At 32.7% G+C, this 27943-nt stretch overlaps 1 protein-coding gene across 2 annotated transcripts; it reads right to left on the bottom strand.

Moving 5' to 3' along the window:
• Positions 1-6707: 6707 nt before the first annotated feature.
• On the bottom strand, positions 6708-27203 carry LOC114318198 (uncharacterized). 2 transcript variants are annotated; one of them, XM_082877426.1, is made up of 14 exons: positions 26822-27203; positions 25028-25109; positions 16095-16198; positions 15445-15571; positions 14118-14212; positions 13162-13285; positions 12835-12915; positions 12461-12559; positions 11613-11771; positions 11447-11507; positions 11271-11341; positions 10726-10770; positions 9627-9806; positions 6708-7349 (listed from the first exon to the last, which is right to left on the bottom strand). In XM_082877426.1, exons 1-14 carry the CDS (start codon positions 26857-26859, stop codon positions 6927-6929), a joined length of 1689 nt encoding a protein of 562 aa, XP_082733552.1. In that variant the 5' UTR covers positions 26860-27203; the 3' UTR covers positions 6708-6926. The 2 variants fall into 2 exon arrangements, with proteins under 2 accessions (XP_082733552.1, XP_082733553.1); XM_082877427.1 differs by lacking the exon at positions 12461-12559 and having other exon boundaries at positions 26822-27183.
• Between the last annotated feature and the right edge of the window lie 740 nt (positions 27204-27943).

The following is a 27943-nucleotide window of genomic DNA, read 5'->3' as shown; positions in this document are numbered from 1 at the left end:
CCGCCTTTGCCTCGCCTCCGCCTCCTCCTCCCCGTGGTTATGGCCCCCTCCAGTCCTCCTCCTTCCTCCTCCTCCTCCTCATCCTCCTCTTTTCTTCTCTTCTCTTTTCTTCTCTTTCTTCCTTCTTCTTCTCCCTCGTTTCTGATTAAACCAGGGAAAAAAAAAAAAAATGCAGAAACGACGTCGTTTCTAGGATTAGGGGGATTCGGGGAGACTTTTTTTCGAGTGGCGTAGCATTACCGGAAAAAAAAAATCCCAACAAGTTAAAAAAAAAATAAATAAATAATCCGTTGGTCGGGTCAACAGTTGACTCAACCCGGAAGACAAAAAAAACACTTTCCTACCCTAGCTAAAGCGCTAGCCGCAGTTAACAAACGTTTTAACACACACCACTAACACACGCCTTAACCGATCCATTGCAGCACCAAACAACAATCCTTGCTAACTAAAACTTATCAACTGACACTAACACTCTCCTTAACCGATCCACTACGGATGCTCTAATCTGTTTAAATTAGATTCAAATCTTTTCTCAAATTTGAATTTTAATTATTTTATCAAATTGGTATCAAATACAAAGAGTTTACTTTTTTTTTCATTAGATTAAAAAAATGTTAACCTTTCGTTGGTAAATGTCTGGATGAATAATCAGCCGGTCAATTGGGATAAAGGATCAATCAAACAGCTAGATGAACAATTGGATTGAAAAAAATTTACATTAGACTGATCGACCACCCAAATATCCTCTTGGTCATTCTCCCGTTGACCAATTGTTTGATGAAAATTAAAAATTTAGCATTACACCGATGGGTATCAGATGAAAATTTTACTTAAATTTAATAAAAAAAAATAATAAATGTTAGAGATATTCTTATACATTTTACCCTATTTCTTTTTAAACATCGGTATCCATTTTTATATATGATTTTCATACAAAATGGTTTCTTTTATAAATTATTTTTCAAAAACTTGTTATCAATAAACACTTGTCATTACATTGTTGATTAAATTTGAACGATACTAAATTATTTTAATATAATTTTTTGGGTCACACTAATAATAGTTTTAAGACTGTTTAATTATCACTTATTAAGCATTCTTTAAGAATTAAACAATGTTAAAAAAATTAAAATTCCAATCCGCAATTAACATTTTATCATAAACTTTTATATACATTTCATATATTTTAATATATTTTATATATATATATATATATATATTAACATTAATCATAATCATCGTTTATTAGACAATAGTGCTGTCAATAATGTTAAAAACAAATAAAATTCTAATACTCTTCACATGTTTTTAAACATTTTTATAATTTTTTACATTTGTATCTATACTATCTATATAATAGAATGTAGTGTTTTTTCAAAAGCTTTTAAAATGTCATTCTAAAATTCTTATAAATTTGAAAAATACGTGGCAACTCTCCTTTGAGTTTATAGCTCTTTTCCTTCGCGCTCTTAAAGACTTTCATAACAATAAAAACTCTTACTCTTCCACCTTTCTCTCCTACCCAGGGCCGGCCCTGGGCAAAGGCTGGTAAGGCCTGTGCCTAGGGCCCCAAAAATTAGGTCTAAAAAAGGGCCCCCAAATTTAGTCTTGTATTAAACTAAAATTTTAAGATGGCCCAATTCTGTTTAATTAATTTAGGCCATTTTAAAGGAGGCCTCAACAAATCTATTTGGCCCAATTGATAAAAGGCCTAATTGAAAAATATTTATAAGTTTTAGTTGTTAGTCTAATTAAAAAAATAAAATATAAAATATACGTATATGTATTAGTCGTTAGCCTAATTTTATGTGTCCTATTTTTTTTTCTCTTTATGGCCCAATTATGTGTTTTTTAGTATTTTTTTTAAAAATATTTTATACAATTTTTATTTATTTATTTTGTAGATATATCTAATTTAGATACGCTTAAAAACTATAATATTTATATTTTTTTGAAAAAATGTTACCAAATAGAAAAATATATAAAAAAAAAATACAAATTGTAAACTTAGACAATTATTTTTGAAAACTCTAAACCAAACAAAGTGATTTTTATTTTTATTTTTATTTTTAATAAATATCTAAAAAGGCCCCGAAAAATTAGTTTGCCTTAGGCCCCCGGAAACTCAGGGCCGGCCCTGCTCCTACCTTACGTTTCTTCCCTACCCTCAAAGACTTTCACTCCCACTCTTCCACTATCCACAACTCCTATCCATAAAAAGCTGTCAACAAAAAATATAAATTTGAAAAATACGTGGCAACTCTCCTCCGAGTTTATAGCTCTTTTCCTTCGCTTTCAAAGACTTTCATAACAATAAAAACTCCCATTCTTCCACCTTTCTCTCCTACACTACGTTTCTTCCCTACCCTCAAAGACTTTCACTCCCACTCTTCCACTATCCACAACTCTTATCCATAAAAAACTGTCAACAAAAAAAATCAAAACCTATCCATAAAAGGCTGTTACTCTCCCACCTCAAACAAATCTCTTCTACCCTCAAACACTTTCAGTCCCACTCTCCCACTATCCTACAACAGATAGATATAAAAAAAAAAAAAACACCCATCTATCCATATCCCTTTAAACCATTATTTCTAACAATCCACTACTACAAATACATAAAATTCTCATAAATACGTTTCTTCCCTACCCTCAAAGACTTTCACTCTCACTCTTCCACTATCCACAACTCCTATCCATAAAAAGCTGTGAACAAAAAAAATCAAAACCTATCCATGAAAAGTTGTTACTCTCCCACCTCAAACAAATCTCTTCTACCCTCAAACACCTTCAGTCCCACTCTCCCACTATCCTACAACAGAGAGATATAAAAAAAAAACCACCCATCTATCCATATCCCCTTAAACCATTATTTCTAACAATCCACTACTACAAATACATGTACTTCATCATTCCTTCATCAACAGTGAACGCCAGCAGTCAGCCATTGAATGCAAGTCTCGATTTTTCTTTTTCTTTTTCTTTAATAATTTATTTTTTGTTCCAAGCATTTGAGATTTTGTATTTTGACTACAAAAATTGCAGAAAATTGTAATGTCCATGTCTCTGTTTTTCTTTTTCTTTTGCTCTAATAATTTGTACCATATTGTGTCCTTGAGGATATTCCTGGAGTGTTTGTTCCACCAATTTTGAATTTTTATTGAAGACTCAATAGGATATATATAACCCAATCTTCTCTCTGGTTCTATATCTCTCTCCCTCCTCTCCATTGAAGAATCCTATAAACACAAATCTCTCTCCTCTGCCCCACTCCATAGAGCTTAATTAAGTGTACATGGCTATTGTTTATGAGGGCAACAAACATGTCTCTGTTTCTCTTTTTCTTATGCTCTGAAAATTGTAGTGCCCATGTCTCTGTTTTTCTTTTTCTTTTGCTCTAATAAATTTTTTTTTTCAATTATTTGTGATTTTGTATTTTCATTATAAAGATTGCAGAAAAAGCGAGTGTAATTTACCCATAACTTTACGTGCAGACATAAGCAGATCAGTCTAAGAAATCCAGCTGCACTTACGATTCAAAAATTACAAGCTTAGAATAACATGTACATGGGCTGCTAAAGTTGCAGATTTTGAAACCACAAATCTTTCAAGTTTTAAGAAAATTTCAACTCAAACAACTTTCAAGCCCAATTCTACAGATTCATTATGTTTCTTCTCATTAATGGTGTACTTTTATTATTGAAATACCTTGAATACACTTGCACAAAGACACATTTTTGTATTTATTGAGAAAAGTATGGGTTTGATTTGCTTTAGGAATTTAAATAGTGTTCATATACATTCGATTTTTGGCAGATTGTAATTTAAATTGTGTTCATATAAATTCTTTTGGTTGCAGTATTGTTCTGTTTTTTTATTTTTATTTTTGACATGTCTTACTTTAAGATATGGTAGGAAATAGTTTATAACGGTACCACTGTGGATGGTATTATAAGTGTTCTAATCAAAATTTAATCTTTCAAGTTTTATTTTGTTTTACAAAATCCAAAATTTATATGTACATACTTGGTTTAAAAATCAGAAATATTATGTTTTGAAATGAAAATTCTACCATATTAGACATGGTTTCAATTCTTTTGTTTTTCTTTATAGTTTTTAATTTAAGATTAAAATTTAATTATTTTCATTACTTCTTTAATTTCTTAGATTGCAAGAATCTATTAAATTTAATACTATATTTTGTTTATGATTTTAGTGGATAAATAATTCAATAAAAAATAAAGTTTAAGATGGTTAAAAGTATATTTTGATAGGTATTTGTAGTGTTCTACCAATAAGATAATGCAGGTTTACCATTATATTAACAATACATGTTAGTTTTATTTTTATTTTATGTTATGAAAATAAAAGGGGTTTTTTTTTTAAGGTCCCTAGTATTAACATTTTCTAGCATAAAGGACACCAAATATTTTCATAATGTCTAAGGTCCCTCAGGTTGATCCAGAGAAAATTGGTCCAAAGAAAATTAGTCCAGAGAAAATTGGTCCAGAGAAAATTGATCCAGAGAAATTTCATCCAGAGAAATTCTGAATTTCTCTGGATTCAACCCAGAGAAAATTCAAATTTCTCTGGGCATTGTGAATATATATATATATATATAAAACTATGGCTGCCAATTAGGTAGAAGGGGAGAAAAGGGAAGAAAAGGGAGAAGGTATGGAGGAAGCTGCTGTGAGGAGGGGGGAAAGAAAAGGGATTCTGTTTCTCTGGACTCCCCAAACCCAAAGAAATTCTCAGACATACATTTTCAGATATTCTCCCACCCAGAGAATTTCTCTGGACTCCACAATCCAGAGAAAATTCCCAGCCAGAGAAATTCTCTCAACCCAAAGAATTTCTCTGGGCATGACCAGATGCATCATAGAAAATTCAATCGAAATCAGAGAATTTCTCAGGTTCAAATCAGAGAAAATTCAATCCAATTATGAGAATTTCTCTGGTCCAAACCAGAGAAATTCAATCAAAATCATAGAAAATTCAATCTAAATTAGAAAATTTCAAGTCTAAACCAGAGAAAATTCAATCCAAATCAAATCAGAGAAATTTGATCAATTTCACTGAGTGTACCACGAAAACAAAACAAACAAACAAATTTCACTGGGTTTTCTTCAAAAACTACATATAACAATACCCATCAATTTCTTCTCATCAAAGAGAAGATCAACAAGACCAACAACGAAATGTGAAATCAAAAAACAACAGTGTTTTATGGTGTCTTACCTCATATACTCATGTGGGTTATCTCCAGAAATTGTCAACTCTAGAAATTAATATGATATTTTCCCAAATTCACAAAATATTATAATAACTATCTCTATAACACAGTCCAACCATTTCTATGTGAACTTCAACCCCAATCTCTATATATATATATATATATATCACACATGTACTTAGCAGAGAAGCCTTGACCGATTGGTTTCTACAAAGAGGAGGTTGAAGAAGAGAAGATGATGAAGATGGCTGAGACTTCCACCTCACCACCATCAAGCGGCCGTGCTCGGCGACGACAACAACAGCGGCGACGGTGACGATGAAGACAGCCACGACATCAAGGCAACTCGACCGTCAGCGCTGATTTCAGCTTAGATCGCAGTGGTCAGACTGAGATCGTGATGGTTCGTAGCTCAGATCGCGGCATTCCGACCATTGCCGACCAGCTCCACACCATTAACACTAACAGAGGGGTTGTTTGGTGCAAAAAGAGAGAGGAGAGAGAATGAGAGAGTGAATGTTATATATGGGTATGGGTGAGGGAGGACCTTAGACTACAAAAGAATAGATTGTGGACCTAATCTATTACTAAAAGTTGGATAGGGACCTTAGACCGATTTTCCCAAAATAAAATCAATAATTTTACACATAATACAACTAAATTTATTTTGGGTGGAATAAGGGGAAATTAATTAATTTTATGAATATTATAAAATCATAACAGGTATTAAGTTATTTGTGCATTAAACTCATATTTTTTTTTAATTTTTTTTTTATAATTTTACACAACTTTTAAATTTACAATTAATACTCTATTTGGTTTGGAGTTTTCAAAAACAATTTTTTGAGTTTTCAATTCGTATTTTTATATTTTTAGTGATTTTTAAAATATTGTTATTTTTATTTTTTAGATCCACTTAATCTTGATATACTTAAAAGATATAAAATTTGTACAAAAATCTTTAAAAAATTTATTGAATATAACAAAATAGGAAAATGTATTGAATTTTCTTATTTTTGATTTTTTTTTTTTTTGAATTTGGTGAATTTTAAAAAAAATTATATAAGTACTATAATTTTTAAGTATATATAGATTAGGTATATCTAGAAAATTTTAAAAAACTACTTAAAATGTTATAAAAAAATTACTAAAAAATAAAAACTTAATTTTTTAAAAAGTGAGTTAAATCTAAAGTTTTATATAAGAGAAACACAATGATTAAAAAAAAAAAAAACGAGTATAATATTTATGGACAAAAAATATTTATATGCACGGGGTGAACACTAGTTTATATATATATATATATATATAAACTATTCAACTGCTTCTAGGCTAGCTTATGAGGTGAAAATAGACTTTGATGCTAATGGATGGAAGATAATCCTACAAACATGAACACATTAATCCCATTTCCATACCCATCCCTACTAACATTTCCACTACTCTTCTAGCCAAACAAGACTTTACTTGGTTTTGCTTTCACACCCTTTTCCACCTTTTGTATCAACAAATGTAAATCATATTCAATACAACACATTCACATCAATTCCTTCTGTTTCTTTCTTTTTTTCCTTTTTATTTTTTCTTTTTTCTTTTTTCTTTTCTTATTTCTGTATTAACTATTTCATTCCTCCCATTTTTCTATCTTACATAACAATACAACATTAAATTGTCCAAACATCAACCATTCTCATCGACTGTTACGGAAAAAGTTGAGATCCCAACGTCGCACGATGTTGTTTGTTGGGTTCCTAACAACCGTTACAGTGGCTTTCATACAATCTGCCTCGTCACCACCAGATGAGCTTTTCATGCTCGTTGAAGTATCAGTATCAACAAATGATGGAGTGGTGCCTAGTGAAGGTCCCATAGATGACACGCTCGTGTTGGGAGATGGGAGTTGGGATGCCCAATTACACCCGCTGGTGGCTGCCGATGTGGTGCTGGATTCTGTTCTTGAAGACGCACAATGATCAATTGTCGAAGACTTGTTGGGACTTTCTTTCCGTGAAAGCTCGTGGGGATCGGTATCGGTTTTAGATGGGGGTTCCTCCACATAAGGATGTCTCATTTCCAAGTCTTTCAATGACTCTATCACTGCTTCCATAAACATCTGGGAATATTTTCAGCATACCAAAGGTCAACACAAGGCATTAGTCTATTTTATCGGGGCTTTTCCCAAACTAAGACTTTTTTGCATTCTATTTCTCAAACTAGGCCTAGTTTGGAAGGAATTTCCAAACTAAGCTAAAACGCTATTACAAATCGCGCTTTCACTGTTTGGAGCCTAAAATTTGATGAATAGTGAAAGCGCTATTGTAAAATGCGCTTTTAATTAATAAATCGCTATTTTAAATCGCGCTTTTAATATAAAAAAATTTTTCTAAAGAAAACGCTATTTGAAATAGCGCTTTCACTGTGCATATAATTTTTTTTTTTTTTGTAGAAAACGAAATAACGTTTCTACTGTTGAAAACCAAAACCAACACATACGCACACACCCACACACACCCAACCCACACTTTGAACCATTAAAATAATATAATTTTTATATATAATAATAATTTATAATAATAAATTATATAATTTTTATAATTTTCATAAATATAAATCATTTTTAGGTTATGGATGGTTTGATTTATAACACATATGTAAGGATAAAAAATTTTGTAATCAAAAATAATTTTTGCAATTTTTATAATCAAAAATAATTTATAAATTACCAAAAATAATTTATAATACGTATATATTTACTTTAAATAAACTATATATAATACGTATGTATTATATATATAATTTTTATATATTTACTTTAAATAAATTATTTTTGATACGTATGTATTATATATATAATTTTTATATATTTATATATTTACTTTAAATAAATAATTTTTATATATTTATATATTTACTTTAAATAAATTATTAATAAATATATAATAATTATTTTATAAAATAAATTATTAATAAAAATTATTGATTGTAAAATAAATTGATTACTTTATAAAATAAATTGATTATAATTTTTATTAATAATTATTTATTATATATTTTTAAATAATTTATAAAGATTATAATCAATTTATAAATAATTTTTACAATTTTTATAATCAATTTTTACATACGTATGACAATAATTTTTATAAATTATTTAAACCATACGTATGTAAGGGTAAAAAATTTTAAGTTATGGATGGTTTGATTTATCATTTATCAAACCCTTAAACCATACGTATGTAAATGTGAAGATGGGTTTACTGTAAATGTAAATGTGAAGATACGTATTAAATTATTTACATACGTATTAATTATAAATTTTTATAAATTATTTTTGAATAATACATACGTATTATAAAATGTGAAGATGGATTTACTGTAAAAAATTTTAAATAAAAAATGTAAAGATTTAAATAATACATACGTATTATAAATTATTATAAAAAATTTTATAATACATATGTGTTATGAAATTTTATTAATAATTTATTTTATAAAATAATTATTATATATTTATTAATAATTTATTTAAAGTATATATATAATACATACGTATCAAAAATAATTTATTTACAGTAAATATATAAAAATTATATATATAATACATACGTATTATATATAATTTATTTAAAGTAAATACATACGTATTATAAATTATTATAAAATTTTTTATAATACATACGTATTATAAATTATTTTTGGTAATTTATAAATTATTTTTTATTATAAAAATTGCAAAAATTATTTTTGATTACAAAATTTTTTATCCTTACATACGTGTTATAAATCAAACAATTCATAACCTAAAAATGATTTATATTTATGAAAATTTTAAAAATTATATAATTTATTATTATATATAAAAATTATATTATTTTAATGGTTCAAAGGGTGGGTTGGGTGTGTGTGGGTGTGTGCGTATGTGTTGGTTTTGGTGTTCACCAGTAGAAACGTTATTTGAAATAACGTTTTCTACAAAAAAAAAAATAAATAAATAAATAAATAAATAAATAAATAATTATAAGCACAGTGAAAGCGCTATTTCAAATAGCATTTTCTTTAGAAAAAAAATTTTATGTTAAAAGCGCGATTTAAAACAACGATTTATTAATTAAAAGCGCATTTTACAATAGCACTTTCACTATTCATCAAATTTTAGGCCCCAAACAGTGAAAGCGCGATTTGTAATAGCGTTTTAGCTTAGTTTGGGAATTCCGTCCAAACTAGGCCTAGTTTGAGAAATAGAATGCAAAAAAGGCTTAGTTTGGGAAAAAGCCCTATTTTATAGGCCAATACGTATCGACATTTTGAACTTCCAAAACTGATATATCGTCATACATATCCTAATACCGTTATTTAAAATCATCCAGAGAAGACAATTAAAATAGCTCACCCTTTCTTCTTCTTCCACGTTGGAAGGGAAATCTGATGAATTATCAAGTGGGTATTCGACGTACTCATCGTCATCTATGGAGGATGGAACATGGAGGCCACAAGGACGATGACCATTGGAAAATTCAATGTCAATCATTTTAGAAGATGATGGGATGGGCTTAGTTCCAGATCCTTCTTCCTGCAACATGCATAGTATTATTGGCTGTTAGCACTTTTTTTAAAAGGAAAAAAAATAATTGGTTTCGTTTTTCTGAAAACAGTTTTCAGAAAATTTTACTTTCTTATTTTCCGTGTTTTTTTGTTTTTAATGAATTTTTTTAATATTTTAAGCAAATTTTTTAATTTTTAGATATACCTAACATAAATATACCTAAAAAGTAAAAAATTTGTGAAAAAAACCTTTTAAAAATTCACTAAATACCAAAAATATAAAAAAAAACGAGAATTCAGTACATTTTTTGTATTTTTATGTATTTAATAATTTTAAAAAATATTTTTTCACAAATTTTTTACTTTTTAGATACATCTAAGGAAGGTGCATCTAAAAAACAAAAAAAATGTTTAAAATTTTAAAAATATTCACTAAAAACAAAAAAACACGAAAAATAAAAAATTTAGTTTTCAAAAAACTTAATCCAGAAAACTCAAACCAAACACACTGAATAATTTTTGCCTTTATCTCTTGATATTTCATTTTTGTTTTGAATTCTTTTTTCCCAGTGGCAAGCAACTTGGGCAGTGACAACTTTTTTTAAAAAACAATCGGCATAAAGGGAAGTTGAATGTGTAGTAGTGAGACTCAAAGCCAGCCATCACGGCTGGTAACGAGTGAGTTTGGCAAACACAAAATGGGCCACAAACCATCCAAGTGGCCCACAGACAAAAGTGACTGGATTCATAAGCTAAGTTTGGCAAACATTGTCTTTAATTTCAAATGAAGTTTCATCTTCTTTCTAGAATAAGCTTCTCGGATATAATATCAAAAGCATATTGACTTGTATCTTTAACATGTACAAATTTTGGGGCAGGGACTTTCGGAAAACTAGGAAAGAAGTTTTCAGAAAAATAACAAAGGAGAAAAGAAAGTAGAGATATACCTCTTTTTCTGATTGTTTATCATTAGATGAGGTATCAGAAGGGACCTGAACAGTTTCAACGCAAGAATTAATAATATTAGAAACTTAAAAAAAATAAATAAAACTTGAACTTGAACTTGACATAGTAATGCATCACTTTATCTTGATACACTAATGCCTTGCACAACCATTTTTTACTCTAAAGGGCATTTAAATGGGAACAACTACAAAAAATTGCATTTTCATGGAGGTGTCAGTGAACCTGTGCATGGTCAAAGTGAAAGTTGTGACATAGGACACAGCTCTCACTTGCTCTGACTTGCACCTCCATGAAAGTGCAATATTTTGAGTTATTCCCAATTACATGTAATTTCTCCTTCCCTTTCTCTCCACTTCTTTTTTCCTCCTATTTTCTTCCATGTTCGTGCATTGCATTCCATTTGACAAGACTCCAATTGCCAATGCATTATATTCAAGATCTATTTCATTTAACCAAAAATGCATGTCTCTGATCTTACTCTCTTCTAACATTTTTTTAACAAAAACCAAAAAAATGAACTACTGACCTCTGTTCGACTCATAGGTCTTTTGGAGCGAACTTGCTTAATGGCATCTTCTGTGCTGCTTGCTGTTGGATCTGCAATCAATGACCAATCAATATGGGACGAGACAAGCCTTCGTAATAAAAGACACCATGGAGAACAGAATTTGAAAATTAAAGACAGAAGTGCTGGATTCATACCTATGGATGCTGTCAAAAAATCATCTGCATAATCTACTTCATGTATGGTACTCCAATTATCCTGCAGATGGAACACGAAACCATGGTTTATGGGTTGTGGATCTGAAATCGCCGAGTTCTAGTAAAATTTAAACCTACCACAGGATATAGTTGCAGTTCAACTTACCTTGTCAAAGTAATCGTATGTTGTATCAAATAAAGCATCGCCCACTTCATCCTCTGGAGGATGCAAAACATTATGGAAAAAAATATTTATAGAATCGAAATAGAACTGTGGACGTGGAGAGTTGTGATCTCCCTCGAATTTAATGATATTCTTATCCCCCTGCCAAATCACATGTTGAAAAAGATGAGAAGAGCGTGGTATAAAAATCAATGAAATGCGAGAGGAGAAATGCAAACAAGACGATGTATTGCAATGAATACCACTCTTTTTCAATGTATAACGAAGATCAGAACCAATTATCAAAAACCTAACTACTGAACTAGATTACAAGATGTAATAGTTTACTTTACACGATAATCAAACAAAACTAAGCCTTGTGTCCCAATCAAGTAGGGTATTTTTTGCTATTCTGCTATGTCAAGAGCAATATACTCGGTTAAATCAATTGAATTCATATCCTTTTTTACTATCGCATCGCATGTCAGTTTAATTTTCATGATGCTTTCTTTTAATTAAATAAATAAGTCTGCAACTAAAATGTCTTTAGAAGAAATTAACTACAAGCGTAACTTTTAATGGGATTAAAGTTTTGACAATGGATATTGCTTTCTTATGACAAAGCACCAAACTTAACAATTGAAGGGGAGACTCTAAAAATACGCTGACTCTAACAATTAACAAAAATACAAGTATTAAACTGGAAGGAGAGATCAAGATGCAAACACATTTATTCTCTCGTAAGCAGAACATAAATTATATCTTGTGATGCAGGAAAATACAAAATACATGCGTACGTGAAAATATATCAAATCTTGCAGATTTCTACCATTAATTCAGAAGATAATTACCACATAAGCATCAAATATACGATCTGAGTGATGAGGCTGTATAAAATCATCAGCAGTAGCATGCCCTAGTAAAACTGGAACAAAGCAGGACTTGGCCACCTATAACAGGGTAAGTGATGACAATCGCTCTCACGAAAAACATAATATAGTAAACACTAAACAAGAATAAATTTATCATTAATTAAATAGGACTTAGTAACAAAATAAGCTGTTTCTGATCAATGAACACAATTGTGAATGAAAATACTTTAAAAGAAATATTAACAACCATTTTAGCAAGAGATTTCACATTGCAAGTTAAGAACAAGTAGGATCATTTTCAGGTGATCTGCCATCCCAAAAATACTTCTATAAATTATTTGGTAGAATCAAACCTTGATGGTGTTCAGGTCCATTATGTCAAATTTGGCCTTCTTTTGAATTGCTCGTCGCATGTACTGGATTGCAAACTTCACCTAAAAATTGGAAAAACAAAGTATAAGTCATAATACCATGCTTCAGGCCCTGGCACCCAATATATCACAATATTTGCAACAGGAAATATTAGCATAATAATAATGATAAACATATGAGAATTTGTACACAAGTGCATTGCAATTTTTACATTGAGTTTAGAGGGCAAGAGTTGTTCTACATTAAAAAAAGGAAGATAGACATTGTTTTAAAATGAGAAAATGTCTTCCACAAATGGATCAACTTACAGTGAACTTGGGAAGACGAACTTTGAATGTATCCACAAGTTCCATCATCAAGTCAACCAAATCAGAGAAAGGGCTGTCAAGAACCATTCCAGCAATCGAAGGATCTTCAGCTCCATACATTAAGCTGCAAATAGCAAGCCAGAATTATAATGGCAAATACACAAAGTAAAGAGGCCTCAAAAGAGCTCAAAGCTCATGTGAATGTTGCAGTGTCTACTTATCTTAGCTTCATGCTAAAAACCTCAAGCACCAAAGTTCAAATATTGTTATTTTACGATAAAGTTATTAGTGATAATGCTGAAAGTTATATTTCAAAGAATTCCATATGGCCAAACTTACCCAGGTAAAAACATTCAACTGAAACAACTATGTTGAATAGCATCAAGCAAACAAGCATGAACATATATTTTCCTATGAACTTGTTTAGGCTTAGGACACAGTGTGTACGCCTGTCAGAACTGGTGGTATGGTGATCAGGAGGTTAAAATTTTTTGATAAAGCTCTTTTATGCAAATGTTGTGGAGATTTGCATTAGAGAGGGATAGATATTGGCGTCAGTTATCTTAAAAAGTGTGGACATCTTTAGAAGTGGACTTGTCATGTGAGTATACTAATCTTTCCAGGTCTTTTGAGACATTCGTATAGGTTTTTGCTTTATGTATACGGAGAACATCCCCTTTTGATGCATTTATATAGAAGCCAATCAAGGCAACTTTCCTCGGCAGAGAAAGCCTAAATCAGAACATTTTGTATTCACATCAGATACAAAAGATGAAGGGAGTTCCATTAAATCAAACACACAAGCACTAGAAGGAGAGAAGTTCATAGCAATTACGTTATGTTTTTTATAGACAATTGTACAAGACTTATTCATATTCATTTGGTTTAAATACATAATCTTAGGCCCCTGTGCTCTCTTGTTACATGAAACAAATATACAAGGACATGAAGAAAACCTAGTCACGGCACCCATTGAGCGGCCCCACAAACCAATCAAGGAAATGTTCCCATCTGCCCGCAAGTGGTCAACAACAGCTCCGAGATCATCCTTCTGGAATGAGTAAAAAAAAACACACATTTTCAGCTACCAACAAAGAATTGCTATAACCACCAAGATTATCACTGACTGGTGCATAAAGAACTGCAAGACCTACAACTGCCACATTCTGTACTTTCTCTGGCAAAGAAATATGACCGACTACGTAAGTATCATTTATATATATATATATATATATTGATAAATAAGTAAATTTATTAGAGAAGCATCAAGAGGATGCAAAGAATACAAATTTGAAACCCCCAATGAAACAATGCTAAGCTATCAAATCCTCTATGAAATAAATATAAGCTAAAACATCTGGATCAACTGATCCCGTAACCCATTTATATAACACCAAAAAAACCCGCCTCTCTAGCCAAGAAATCGACTAAGACACCCCTTGGAATACATGCCTGTTATAAGTATCATTTATATATATATAAACACACACACACGCATATATATAGAGAGAGAGAGAGCAGTCAATTACATAGTACTAGTAATATTATGGATTCTCCTAATTCACTAAAACGATGTACGCAACTTCAATTTTGTTGTTGTATTACACAACTGTAAATTATAGAGTGCATAAACAACTTTTAGGTTCCAATATTCACTTTAATACATAAGCAAAACTGGTAGAATTTTGCCTCAAATCTCCACACGTCTTGATATACAAAAATTATCAATAATAGTCTCTCCAAACAGTAGAGAACATAAATAAACATCACAAAAATCTCAGGATCTCAGGTAATATTTCCTTGTTCTCAATAAGAACAAGATGAAAAGAAAAGAAAAGAATAAGAGAGCTCTCAATGCCCATTTTAAACCAAAATACTTTAGGACAATATTATAAAACTTTCTTTTTGGACAAAATTAAAAGAAATTTGTATTCAAAACTGTGAAAATAATAAACTTGTGCACCGATCACAAACATGTATTTTATAAATGACACAATGTATCAAATACAATCAAGTTTTATGAAACATATTAATGATTCATATTATTTTCCATGTATAACATATAAAATCACATGCATCATTTCTATGGTGGATTTTAGTTAATAATAGGGGTAAACATACATCATGTCAAAATATACATCAATGACTAGTGCAACCCAATAGGCCATAGAATATAAAAATAAATAATAAAAAGTAAAGCTAAAGATCAAGTGTGGACATCATAAACTCCCTCCTCACAGACTTTATATTAATAAAATATAATTAAATTTCTCCGCCACTTACTTCATTCCACCCTAGAGTGACGTGCTCTCCTCCAGAAAGTCCAGACCCTGAGAAATCAAGGGTGAATACAGTAATATTTGAAGGCAAAAGTATTATAGCAGCTTCACTCGCATCAGCCCTGCACCCACTAGTGTAAAATCAAGACAAAAGTTGTTAGTAAAAAAAATTTAGAGGAAAAAAAAAAAATTATAAAAGCTAATTCAATTATATACCAGGCTGATGTTCATAAGATCTAAATATTAAGGAAAAAATAGCCTTGATCATGTCATCATTGAGAAAAAATAGGTGAAGGGCATTTGCAATCACTTGCCTATTTCTTAGTTCGAACCAAGGTCAAAAGCCTACCTTTTCAAACTGAGTTTCTTAACAAGACAAGTTCAAACACGATATAGGTTTTCTGGCATAATAAATAATGTCATTTCAGACCTTGTTTCCTTAGTGAGTGCCCATATGGTTAGATGTATTTCTTCGTGTGAGAACAAGAAGTTTTCTACCAAGTGAGGACCTTTAGTTCTTTTTTAAACTACCATAATTTGATTCTCACAGTACAATGTTTTGAAAATTTTACAGTATCTGTAAAGTGCAAAGTAATTAGCAAGCTCTTAAAACATGACATCACAATTTCTATTCAACCAAATTTATTTACTAACCTGTTGCCATGGCAGTAAATTACACAAGGCATAGCCTTTCCTTCTGGACGAATAATAGGCATGTAATGACTACATTGAAGAACATCTCCTCGACTGTTTACAACCTGCAGAACGTAAATAAGGCCAAAAGTTAGTTAGGAACTCCAAGATTCTGAACATGAAATAAATCATAACACGATTAAGGACGACTACCGCTATAGTCTACAAACAAAAAAGAAAAAAGGAATAGTGATATGATTGTCCTCTAAAACTTGATTTTGTTTTTTGTTTGTTTTTCCTAAGAAATAATTATGAACAACCTTGATCACATATTACATTTTCAACTTCTCATAATGCAGTTGCACATCAAGAATGGATCGTCAAGTACATGAATATTAAAGTGAGTTTAATTTTTTTTTGAAGGGGAGAGGACAGGAAATGCTAACATATCACCGAACCAAAAAAAACAAAGGATCAAATTTGTCAAATGCTACAACGAAATGCTGTGGGGAAGCAGACGGATATAATAATAAGTTGCACACATCAGCTATGGTACGGGGCTTTTAAGAAGAAAAAAATGCAGGTTTGTAAGGATTGATAGATCAAATTGACTTTACAATTTTGCATTGCTTCCCAAGGTTACAATTCAAACTACTATGAAAGTTCATTTGGTTCACTTAGAAAATATGAGGAAGAAGAACTCCGAAAATATGAGGAAGAAGGAATATATTTCTGTTATATTCAAAACTTCTTATTTTACAAGACCAAATGACACTCCTTATATAGGAGATATTACAAACATCATTATAACCCATTATATGCCACTTACATATTATATATTACCACTATCTACCACTATCATATTCTATACATGTCACTATCTACCACCAACACCACTATCATATGCCACTATCTTATTATATGCATTAACACAAATTTCCAGCACTCTCCCTCAAGCTGGTTTGAAGATATCTTCCATAGCCAGCTTGCTAGTCAGCTTATCAAATTGCTTCTTGTGTAGTCCCTTCGGTAGCACATCAGCTAATTGTTCACCCGTTGGAAGGTAGGTCATACAGATTATGCCAGCATTGATTTTCTCCTTGATGAAATGTTTATCCACTTCTATATGTTTTGTGCGATCATGTAGAACTGGATTATGAGCTATAGATATAGCTGCTTTGTTGTCACAATAGACCCTCATAGGTGTCGGGTGAGAAAGCTTTAATTCTTCAAGAATTCTTTTAATCCACATTACTTCACAGATTCCATGGGCAACAGCTCTGAACTCTGCTTCTGCACTACTTCTAGCTACCACATTCTGTTTTTTACTCCGCCATGTAACTAGGTTCCCACCAACAAAGGAGCAGTATCCGGATGTTGATCTCCTGTCTGTAACACTTCCTGCCCAGTCTGCATCTGTGTATACTTCAACTTGAAGATGTCCATGTTTCTTGAACAGTAAGCCTCTCCCTGGAGTTGCTTTCAAATATCTTAAGATCTTATAAACGGCCTCAAAGTGCTCTGCCCCTGGTGAGTGCATGAACTGACTTACCATGCTGACTGCAAAGGCAATATCAGGCCGCGTATGAGACAAGTAAATCAATTTCCCGACAAGTCGCTGATATTGTTCCCTCTCTTTAACTTCTTCAGCCTTAGCAGCTTGTAACTTCAAGTTAGGCTCGATCGGAGTCTCCACCATCTTACAACCAAGCATACCTGTTTCTCCAAGGAGATCAAGAACATATTTTCTCTGATTAACGAATACACCTTCCTTGGATCTTGCAAATTCCATTCCGAGGAAATACTTGAGGGCTCCCAGATCCTTAATGTGAAATTCTTTTGCGAGTTTCTCTTTGAGGGCTGCTAACTCTGCTTCATCATTACCAGTTAAAATGATGTCATCAACATAAACAATCAAAATTGCAATTTTACTGTTTTTTGAATGTTTATAAAATATTGTATGATCTGCTTGACTCTGCAAGAAGCCACAACTGATAACTGCCTTCCCAAAGCGTTCAAACCACGCTCTTGGTGATTGTTTGAGTCCGTATAATGACTTGTTCAATCTGCATACTCTGTCGCTTCCAAGTCGCTGCTCAAATCCCGGCGGTAGGCTCATGAACACCTCCTCTTCAAGATCACCATTGAGAAATGCATTTTTAATGTCAAGTTGATGTAGAGGCCAATCTGAATTTACTGCAAGAGATAACAGTACTCTGATGGAATTTATTTTAGCAACAGGAGCAAACGTCTCCTGATAGTCGATCCCATAAGTTTGAGTGAAGCCTTTAGCCACCAGTCTCGCCTTGTATCTCTCAACGCTTCCATCTGCGTTACATTTTATCGTAAACACCCATTTACACCCAACTGTTTTCTTGTCTTTGGGTAGATCAACTATCTCCCAAGTACCACTTCTCCTTAAAGCATTCATCTCCTCCATGACTGCTAATTTCCAATTCGGATCATCCAATGCTTCCTGTATATTCCTTGGAACAAACAAGTGTGAAATCCTAGATGTGAAAGCTCTATGGTTTTTAGACAGTCTTTGATAGGAGAGGTAATTTGCAATAGGATGTTTAATGCAATTTCGGACACCTTTCCTAATTGCTATAGGAACATCAAGGTCGGAAATAGAAGGAATAGGATTACCTAAAATTTCGATGCCAGAACTCGGGTGGACATTCGGGTCATTAGGATGGACATTCGGGTCATTATTCCTCAGATGAAATCGCTTCCTAGTATAAACCTGAAGCTCAGGATTTAGATCATTTTGTAGTACTTCTCCCCCTAAACAAGAATCTTCTTGACTAGGCACCATAGAACTTGGTTCTCCTAAGTGATCATTATCAAACAGATGTGGTTTTTGTGTAGGATAAATGACATTGGGGAGCGAGATAGAAATATCCCAAAAACGGTCTTCTACTCCACTTGTCTCCCCCTGAAGAGAAGTGTTGGGGAAATAGGATTTTGTTTCCACAAATGACACATCCATACTCACATGAAATTTCTTAGTTTGAGAATCGAAACACTTATACCCCTTTTTGTTTGAGGAATAACCCAAAAAAACACATTTTATAGTACGGGGGTCAAGTTTTGAACGAAATTGACTGGGAACATGAACATAGGCAGTACATCCAAAAACTTTGGCGGGTAAATCAGAAAACAATCTCGTATCAGGAAAAAAAGTTTTGAGACAATCAAAAGGTGTTTTGTATGTTAACACCTTTGTAGGCATCCTGTTTATCAAATAAGAGGCTGTTAAAATTGCTTCACCCCATAAATATTTAGGAACATGCATGTAAAACATTATAGCACGTGCTACTTCAAGTAGATGTTTATTTTTTCGTTCTGCAATGCCATTTTGTTGAGGGGTATCCCGACATGTAGATTGATGAAAAATCTCATTTTTTTCCAAAAACTCACCCAACTGCTCATTGAAATATTCTGTTCCATTATCAGAATGTAAAATACCAATTTTGGTTTGAAATTGGTTTTCAATCATATTGTAAAAATTTGTGAATAAATTTTTCACGTCAGATTTTTTATTCATCAAATAAATCCAACATAAGCGGGTATGGTCATTAATAAATGTAACAAACCATTTTTTACCAGAAAGAGTAGTGATTTTAGAAGGGCCCCAAACATTACTATGAATCAAATAAAAAGGTTTGGAAGCCTGGTAAGGTTTTGGCAAATAAGTAGAGCGATGAAATTTTGCAAAAATGCAACTTTCACAATGAAAAGAAGAACAATCAATCCCTTTAAATAATTCTGGAAATAAATGTTTCAGATAAAGAAAACTAGGATGTCCTAGCCTATAGTGCCATAGCATTATTTTTTCTTGAATAGAGATTGAACTAGTACTATTAAAGCTCTGAGCTTTTTTATTACTAACAGGTACTTCATCAAAGTAGTAAAGACCTTCAAGCATCCTAGCACGCCCAATCATCATCCCCGAGTTCTGGTCCTGAAATTCACAATGGGATTCAAAAAATGTAACACGACAATTAGAATCCTTAGATAGTTTACTGACAGACAAAAGGTTACAGGCTAAGTTGGGGACGTGAAGAACAGCATTGAGATTAATTTTCTCAGTTAGTTTAATAAATCCTTTTCCTGCAATAGGTGAAAAACTACCATCGGCTATTCTGATTTTGTCATGACCAGAACAAGGGAAATAAGTACTAAATAAATAGGAAAAACTAGTCATGTGATCGGAGGCACCGGAATCTATGATCCACGGAGAGAAGTTTAGGCAAGAGAAGGCTTTAGGATTTCTACCTGTTTGTGCCAACAAAACACTAGGAGTACCGGATGAGGAGTTGGATTTTATCAGCTTTAAGAGTTGATCAATCTGCTCTTTGTTGAAGGGACCTGAATCGGCTTCATTAGCGGTAGGAAAGCCACGATTCTTCTCTCCTTGTTTGCTGCTTTTCCAGTTGACAGGTTTGCCATGGATCTTCCAACACGTTTCGCGTGTATGGCGAGGCTTGTTGCAAAAATCACACCAGACTCGTGGCTTATCATCAAACCTGCGCTGGTAATTTGCAGCCTTGTTGGCCGCAGCATCGCTAATTAAAGCAGAAATTTCAATTGATTCACCAGTACCTTTTTTCTTAAGCATGACGCTCCTTCGGCTCTCTTCCCTTCTGACTTCGGCAAATACTTCGCCAATGGATGGGAGAGGAGGTCTGCCAATAATTCTTCCTCGCACTTCATCGAACTCAATGTTGAGGCCGGCAAGAAACTTGTAAATACGGCTGTCTTCCACAGTTTTCTTGTGGTGGTTGCAGTCGTCAACCGATTTCCATTCGTATGTGTTGAAGATGTCAAGATCCTGCCACAACCTTTTCAACGAATTGAAATATTTGGTGACGGAATCATCTCCTTGACGAATCTCTCCCAACTTCAAAGTTAATTCGAAAACTTGAGATTGATTTCCTAGGTCAGAATACATCTGACTAACATTATCCCACAATTCTTGTGCAGTAGTATAGCACATGTAATTAGAGCTTATATCCTCCTCCATGGAATTGACCAACCATGTCATAACCATGGAGTTTTCAGCGTCCCAACTGTCGAACAGCGGATCATTAACAGCAGGAGCCTTCTTGTCACCAGTGATGTAACCGATCTTTCCTTGCCCACGGATATACATCCGGACAGATTGTGACCAGCGGAGAAAATTATCACCATTTAGGCGGATGGTGGTGATTTGGACAGAGTGAGAGTTTGACGTTTTCACCGGAATGGCAGCGGCAGGGGTTGAAGTGGTTTCGGACGTGACTTCCGACATGGCTATGACGGTTTTAGGGCTGCTGTGTTTTTTGTTGCTCTGATACCAACTTAGAAAATATGAGGAAGAAGAAATATATTTCTGTTATATTCAAAACTTCTTATCTTACAAGACCAAATGACACTCCTTATATAGGAGATATTACAAACATCATTATAACCATTATATGCCACTTACATATTATATATTACCACTATCTACCACTATCATATTATATACATGCCACTATCTACCACCAACACCACTATCATATTCTATACATGTCACTATCCTTCACCAACACCACTATCATATTATATACATGCCACTATCTACCACCAACACCACTATCATATTCTATACATGCCACTATCCTTCACCAACACCACTATCATATTATATACATGCCACTATCTTATTATATACATTAACACAAATTTCCAGCAAAAACATTATAGCACGTGCTACTTCAAGTAGATGTTTATTTTTTCGTTCTGCAATGCCATTTTGTTGAGGGGTATCCCGACATGTAGATTGATGAAAAATCCCCTTTTTTTCCAAAAACTCACCCAACTGCTCATTGAAATATTCTGTTCCATTATCAGAATGTAAAATACCAATTTTGGTTTGAAATTGGTTTTCAATCATATTGTAAAAATTTGTGAATAAATTTTTCACGTCAGATTTTTTATTCATCAAATAAATCCAACATAAGCGGGTATGGTCATCAATAAATGTAACAAACCATCTTTTACCAGAAAGAGTAGTGATTTTAGAAGGGCCCCAAACATCACTATGAATCAAATAAAAAGGTTTGGAAGCCTGGTAAGGTTTTGGCAAATAAGTAGAGCGATGAAATTTTACAAAAATGCAACTTTCACAATGAAAAGAAGAACAATCAATCCCTTTAAATAATTCTGGAAATAAATGTTTCAGATAAAGAAAACTAGGATGTCCTAGCCTATAGTGCCATAGCATTATTTTTTCTCGAACAGAGATTGAACTAGTACTATTAAAGCTCTGAGCTTTTTTATTACTAACAGGTACTTCATCAAAGTAGTAAAGACCTTCAAGCATCCTAGCACGCCCAATCATCATCCCCGAGTTCTGGTCCTGAAATTCACAATGGGATTCAAAAAATGTAACACGACAATTAGAATCCGTAGATAGTTTACTGACAGACAAAAGGTTACAGGCTAAGTTGGGGACGTGAAGAACAGCATTGAGATTAATTTTCTCAGTTAGTTTAATAAATCCTTTTCCTGCAATAGGTGAAAAACTACCATCGGCTATTCTGATTTTGTCATGACCAGAACAAGGGAAATAGGTACTAAATAAATGGGAAAAACTAGTCATGTGATCGGAGGCACCGGAATTTATGATCCACGGAGAGAAGTTTAGGCAAGAGAAGGCTTTAGGATTTCTACCTGTTTGTGCCAACAAAACACTAGGAGTACCGGATGAGGAGTTGGATTTTATCAGCTTTAAGAGTTGATCAATCTGCTCTTTGTTGAAGGGACCTGAATCGGCTTCATTAGCGGTAGGAAAGCCACGATTCTTCTCTCCTTGTTTGCTGCTTTTCCAGTTGACAGGTTTGCCATGGATCTTCCAACACGTTTCGCGTGTATGGCGAGGCTTGTTGCAAAAATCACACCAGACCCGTGGCTTATCATCAAACCTGCGCTGGTAATTTGCAGCCTTGTTGGCCGCAGCATCGCTAATTAAAGCAGAAATTTCAATTGATTCACCAGTACCTTTTTTCTTAAGCATGACGCTCCTTCGGCTCTCTTCCCTTCTGACTTCGGCAAATACTTCGCCAATGGATGGGAGAGGAGGTCTGCCAATAATTCTTCCTCGCACTTCATCGAACTCAATGTTGAGGCCGGCAAGAAACTTGTAAATACGGCTGTCTTCCACAGTTTTCTTGTGGTGGTTGCAGTCGTCAACCGATTTCCATTCGTATGTGTTGAAGATGTCAAGATCCTGCCACAACCTTTTCAACGAATTGAAATATTTGGTGACGGAATCATCTCCTTGACGAATCTCTCCCAACTTCAAAGTTAATTCGAAAACTTGAGATTGATTTCCTAGGTCAGAATACATCTGACTAACATTATCCCGCAATTCTTGTGCAGTAGGATAGCACATGTAATTAGAGCTTATATCCTCCTCCATGGAATTGACCAACCATGTCATAACCATGGAATTTTCAGCGTTCCAACTGTCGAACAGCGGATCATTAATAGCAGGAGCCTTCTTGTCACCAGTGATGTAACCGATCTTTCCTTGCCCACGGATATACATCCGGACAGATTGTGACCAGCGGAGAAAATTATCACCATTTAGGCGGATGGTGGTGATTTGGACAGAGTGAGAGTTTGACGTTTTCACCGGAATGGCAGCGGCAGGGGTTGAAGTGGTTTCGGACGTGACTTCCGATATGGCTATGACGGTTTTAGGGCTGCTGTGTTTTTTGTAGCTCTGATACCAACTTAGAAAATATGAGGAAGAAGAATTCCGAAAATATGAGAAAGAAGGAATATATTTCTGTTATATTCAAAACTTCTTATTTTACAAGACCAAATGACACTCCTTATATAGGAGATATTACAAACATCATTATAACCCATTATATGCCACTTACATATTATATATTACCACTATCTACCACTATCATATTCTATACATGCCACTATCTACCACCAACACCACTATCATATGCCACTATCTTATTATATGCATTAACACAAATTTCCAGCAGGTTCTTTAAATGCTACTATGACTTTACAATTTCATTTCAACAGGATCAGATGGCAGAAAGTTTGTTCATTTCAAAATTCCTATAAATTTACAATTCCTTTTGGTGGTCAGTTAAACTAACAGTAAATTAGCTTGGGGTTCTTACTCTCAGAAAGTTAAAAAATATATCAAAATTACAATATCGGATAGTATAAACGAGTTACAGATAACAGAACAAGAGTTCAAAGGCCTGAAACCTAGCAGTGAAGAGGCCGCACAGAAACTAGTTGCTCACTAGTGAATCATTATGCAGATTCCCTAGGAATCACCTAACTAACATATGGGTCTCTCTTGATATGATAAAATATGTGGCTCTAAGAAAAATAAACTTATATTGGACAAATGCACAGTTAGTGCAACTGTTATATTTTGCACTTTTATTTCAATAGCTGGTCCCCTTGGGAGAACCATCTGCTATCAGGTTGCTTTCCTTCCTATGAGATTTAAAAGGGCACCACCATCATGTTCTTGATCTCCTTGTAATTGGATAAATTGAAGGTTAGTTTCACAATCATTATTTTAGAGATACTTGATAAGATGTAGTGAGCAAATATATTTTTAATTAAGAATAAAATAATAGAGAGGAACCAGTTCTATCATGACTTGTTTCACTATGATTTAACCCCTTTCCACAATTAAAACACATGCAACCTCCATACTTCTTAGATTAGCTGGAGTTCAAATTTTATGCTATGACTGGGTATGTAGTGCAATTTGCAATGCCTCCACATTTGGGGCACCAACTATAGAGTGGCAAGCTTAAAACCAAAAAAGAGATGTTCATAGCTTCAATCTATATATTGGCAAAACCAAAAAAGAGATGTTCATAGCTTAAAAGGTACAGCAAGAGCTGAAACTTCATACAGAAGTTAGATCTTACCTCCACATCTTTCCGCTCGTACCATTTCCCTTTCAGCATGAACTCTTGATCCAACAAATCATTTTTTGGGTCGTATTCAGCTCTGCAGATATCATAGAGGTGACAAAGTAACATTCAACACTCCTCAAAACTTCCATAAAATTGAATACACCTAGTCTTTTTGTAGTTCAGGATTGCTTATGAATCAGCCATATACATAGTAGTTGTTAGGGACATGAAATTCAAGTGGAGGAAAATCCCATGAAAAATATATATATAGTTCAGGTGAATTCTACAGTTATGGTACTACTAAATGCTATGTGGTTAATATTTAAATACTAAGTCAGAGAGTATTCTATCACATTCAAATAAATAAGTGTAGATAGACACAACACAACTGATAGTTACAGATGTGTACATATAATTTTATAAAGCCCTGAGCCTCAATCAAACCCACATGGATTCAAGTTCTATATGTAAATACAGGAAAATTTTTAAAAAGGAAGCAAATTTGACAAATTCATGGAAACCACATATGAAATGCAATTAAATAGTAATCAGGAATATTAGTAATAAGAAATATTAGTAAAAATATATATATATCCGCAACTTTTGATTCTTTCTACAATTAATTTTTTTTTTTTTTTTTTTGAAATAGATTCTTTCTACAATTAATAACAATATGTAAATCCTCAAGCTCCAGTAGATCTATCAAACTTCATTAGCCCTAAGCAAAAAATCAACAACCCACATAGAGAGGAATTGACAGTGTACGGACTTCATTTTCAAACAAATTTTACAGTTAGTACAAGTAATTCAAACCCTAAATATTCAAGAGAGAGAAAGATAGAAAATTTCTAACACTGTGTTTGGTTAGGGATTTGGAAAGGGATTTGAAAAAGGAAAGGAAACGGTATATGAAATTATGTGAAATGTATTTTATTCATATTTCACCTGGCTTTTTCATTTCTTTTTCCCAATCACTTCCCAAATCCCCAACCAAACAGTGTAAATTACTCAAAAGAGTATTGAATCTAAAACACATCCAACAAAATTAAATAAATAAAATAAACCACGGGTGCTTTAATTTCAAAAAACCCACCAAGAAAAAAACAGCACCGCCCAGAGAAAATCAAAACAAACAATTAAACCCAGAACATAGTTCAAAGAATTGACAGGGAAAGGACTTCTTGTTCAAACAAATTTAATAGTCAGTACAATAAATTCAAACCCAAATATTCAACACACACGGAAAATCTGTGAGATTACTCAAAAGGGTATACAAAAACACATCCATCAAAAATAAATAAAATAAACCACTGGGTGCTTCAATTTCAAAAAACCACCAAGAAAAATAAACAACCCCCCCCCCAAAAAAATAAATAAATAAATAAATAAATAAATAAAATTTAAACCCAGAACAGAATTCAAAAAATTGACAGGGAAAGGACTTCATTTTCAAACAAATTTAACAGTCAGTACAAGTAATTCAAACCCAAATATTCAACAGAGAGAGAATCTGATAAAATAAAAAAATAAAATAAAAAAACAGAGAGAAAATCTCTGAGATTACTGAAAAAGTGTATTGAATCTAAAACACATCCAACAAAAATAAATAGAAAATAAATTATGGGTGCTTCAATTTCAAAAAAAAACCACCAAGAAAAATAAACAACCCAACAAAAATCAAAACAAACAATTAAAACCCAGAACAGAATTCAACTTACATATGCCTCAAAATGGGACAAAAATATACCTTGAACACATTCCCAGAATATACATAGACAGAGAATTGAAAGTGGTGTGTGGGGGTACCTTGGGGGGCGAATGATGAAGTTGACAAGTGGCTCCATATAGACTCTCAGATGATGAAGATCTGCTATTTCTCTCTCTATCTAGGCTGTTTCTGTTTATATCTATGTGTGTGTCTATGATTGAGTATGGAAATTGTGGAGAAAGAAAGGGAAAGGAAACAAGATTGTGGGTTGGAGATGAATTTCTCAGCAGAAGATGGAGAAGGAGAGGAAAAGAAGCAGCTTTGTTGATGGTGGTGATGTTGATGGTGGTGTCATTGTTATTGTTGTTTTTCTCCATATTTGCGTTTCTTCCCTTGTAAACAAACAAAACAAAAGCAAAATCTAAAAGATCGCCAAAACCGAGTCACTACTGTGTGTGTGGCACTTAGCACGTGCGAATCACCCCCTCTTTGTTAAAACTAGAATCTTTCGTATGATTCGATACACATCTATCCGGTCCATGCGTTCTCATTGCTTAGAAGATTCGAAAAAAAAAAAAAAAAAAAATTAGATATATTTATATTTTATATAATTTTATATATATATTTTTTTATATTTTTAAATCACTCTTTAAATTTCTTAACTAAGGACAACCCTCTATAAAGTGAAAGGGATTAGAAGTATAATATGATGAAGTGAAGAGATTATTAATAAAGAGTGTTTATTAATATTAGATTAGAGATATAAAATAAAGAGTGTTTATTTATACATCACCTGATAGTAATATTATAGATAGTATTAATATATAAAATTAATATTTTTTTATTCTTTTAATATTATAATTATTATTATTTTTATAATTGTTAAGTCCACTTAGAGACGCTTAAAAAATATAAATCTTACATAAAAATTATTTAAAAATTCACTAAATATAAAAAAATCATATTTTTATAGTATTTATTAAAAAAAATTAAATATTTCTTTCACAAATAAATTATTTGAAAAACAAATAACATTAAAAATATTTTAATTCATTTTATTTAATATTTAATCTATTAATCATATCACTAGATTTCTAATCTCATATGTTTTCCTTCCATGCTAATCCAACCAAGAATGAAGATTGTTAGTCCTTTTGAAGTCTTTAATCTCATCACAATCTTTCACAATCAAACACTTTATATGGCTCTCCCTTATTATT

This window comes from Camellia sinensis, chromosome 7, assembly GCF_055761805.1.
Source record: "Camellia sinensis isolate YWXY chromosome 7, ASM5576180v1, whole genome shotgun sequence".
Taxonomy (NCBI): Eukaryota; Viridiplantae; Streptophyta; class Magnoliopsida; order Ericales; family Theaceae; genus Camellia; species Camellia sinensis.
Note: the sequence above shows the minus strand (reverse complement) of the source record. Positions and strands in the feature narration are given on the sequence as shown.

Bases quoted from the DNA above. Each gene is read 5' to 3' on its own strand.
- LOC114318198 (XM_082877426.1), bottom strand. From the start codon at position 26,859: ATGGAGCCACTTGTCAACTTCATCATTCGCCCCCCAAG. The intron at 10,771-11,270 runs GTCAGTAGTTCA...GAAACTGTTCAG, and splicing joins GACCTATGAGTCGAACAGAG to GTCCCTTCTGATACCTCATC. The intron at 7,350-9,626 runs GTGAGCTATTTT...AAATATTCCCAG, and splicing joins ACGTGGAAGAAGAAGAAAGG to ATGTTTATGGAAGCAGTGAT.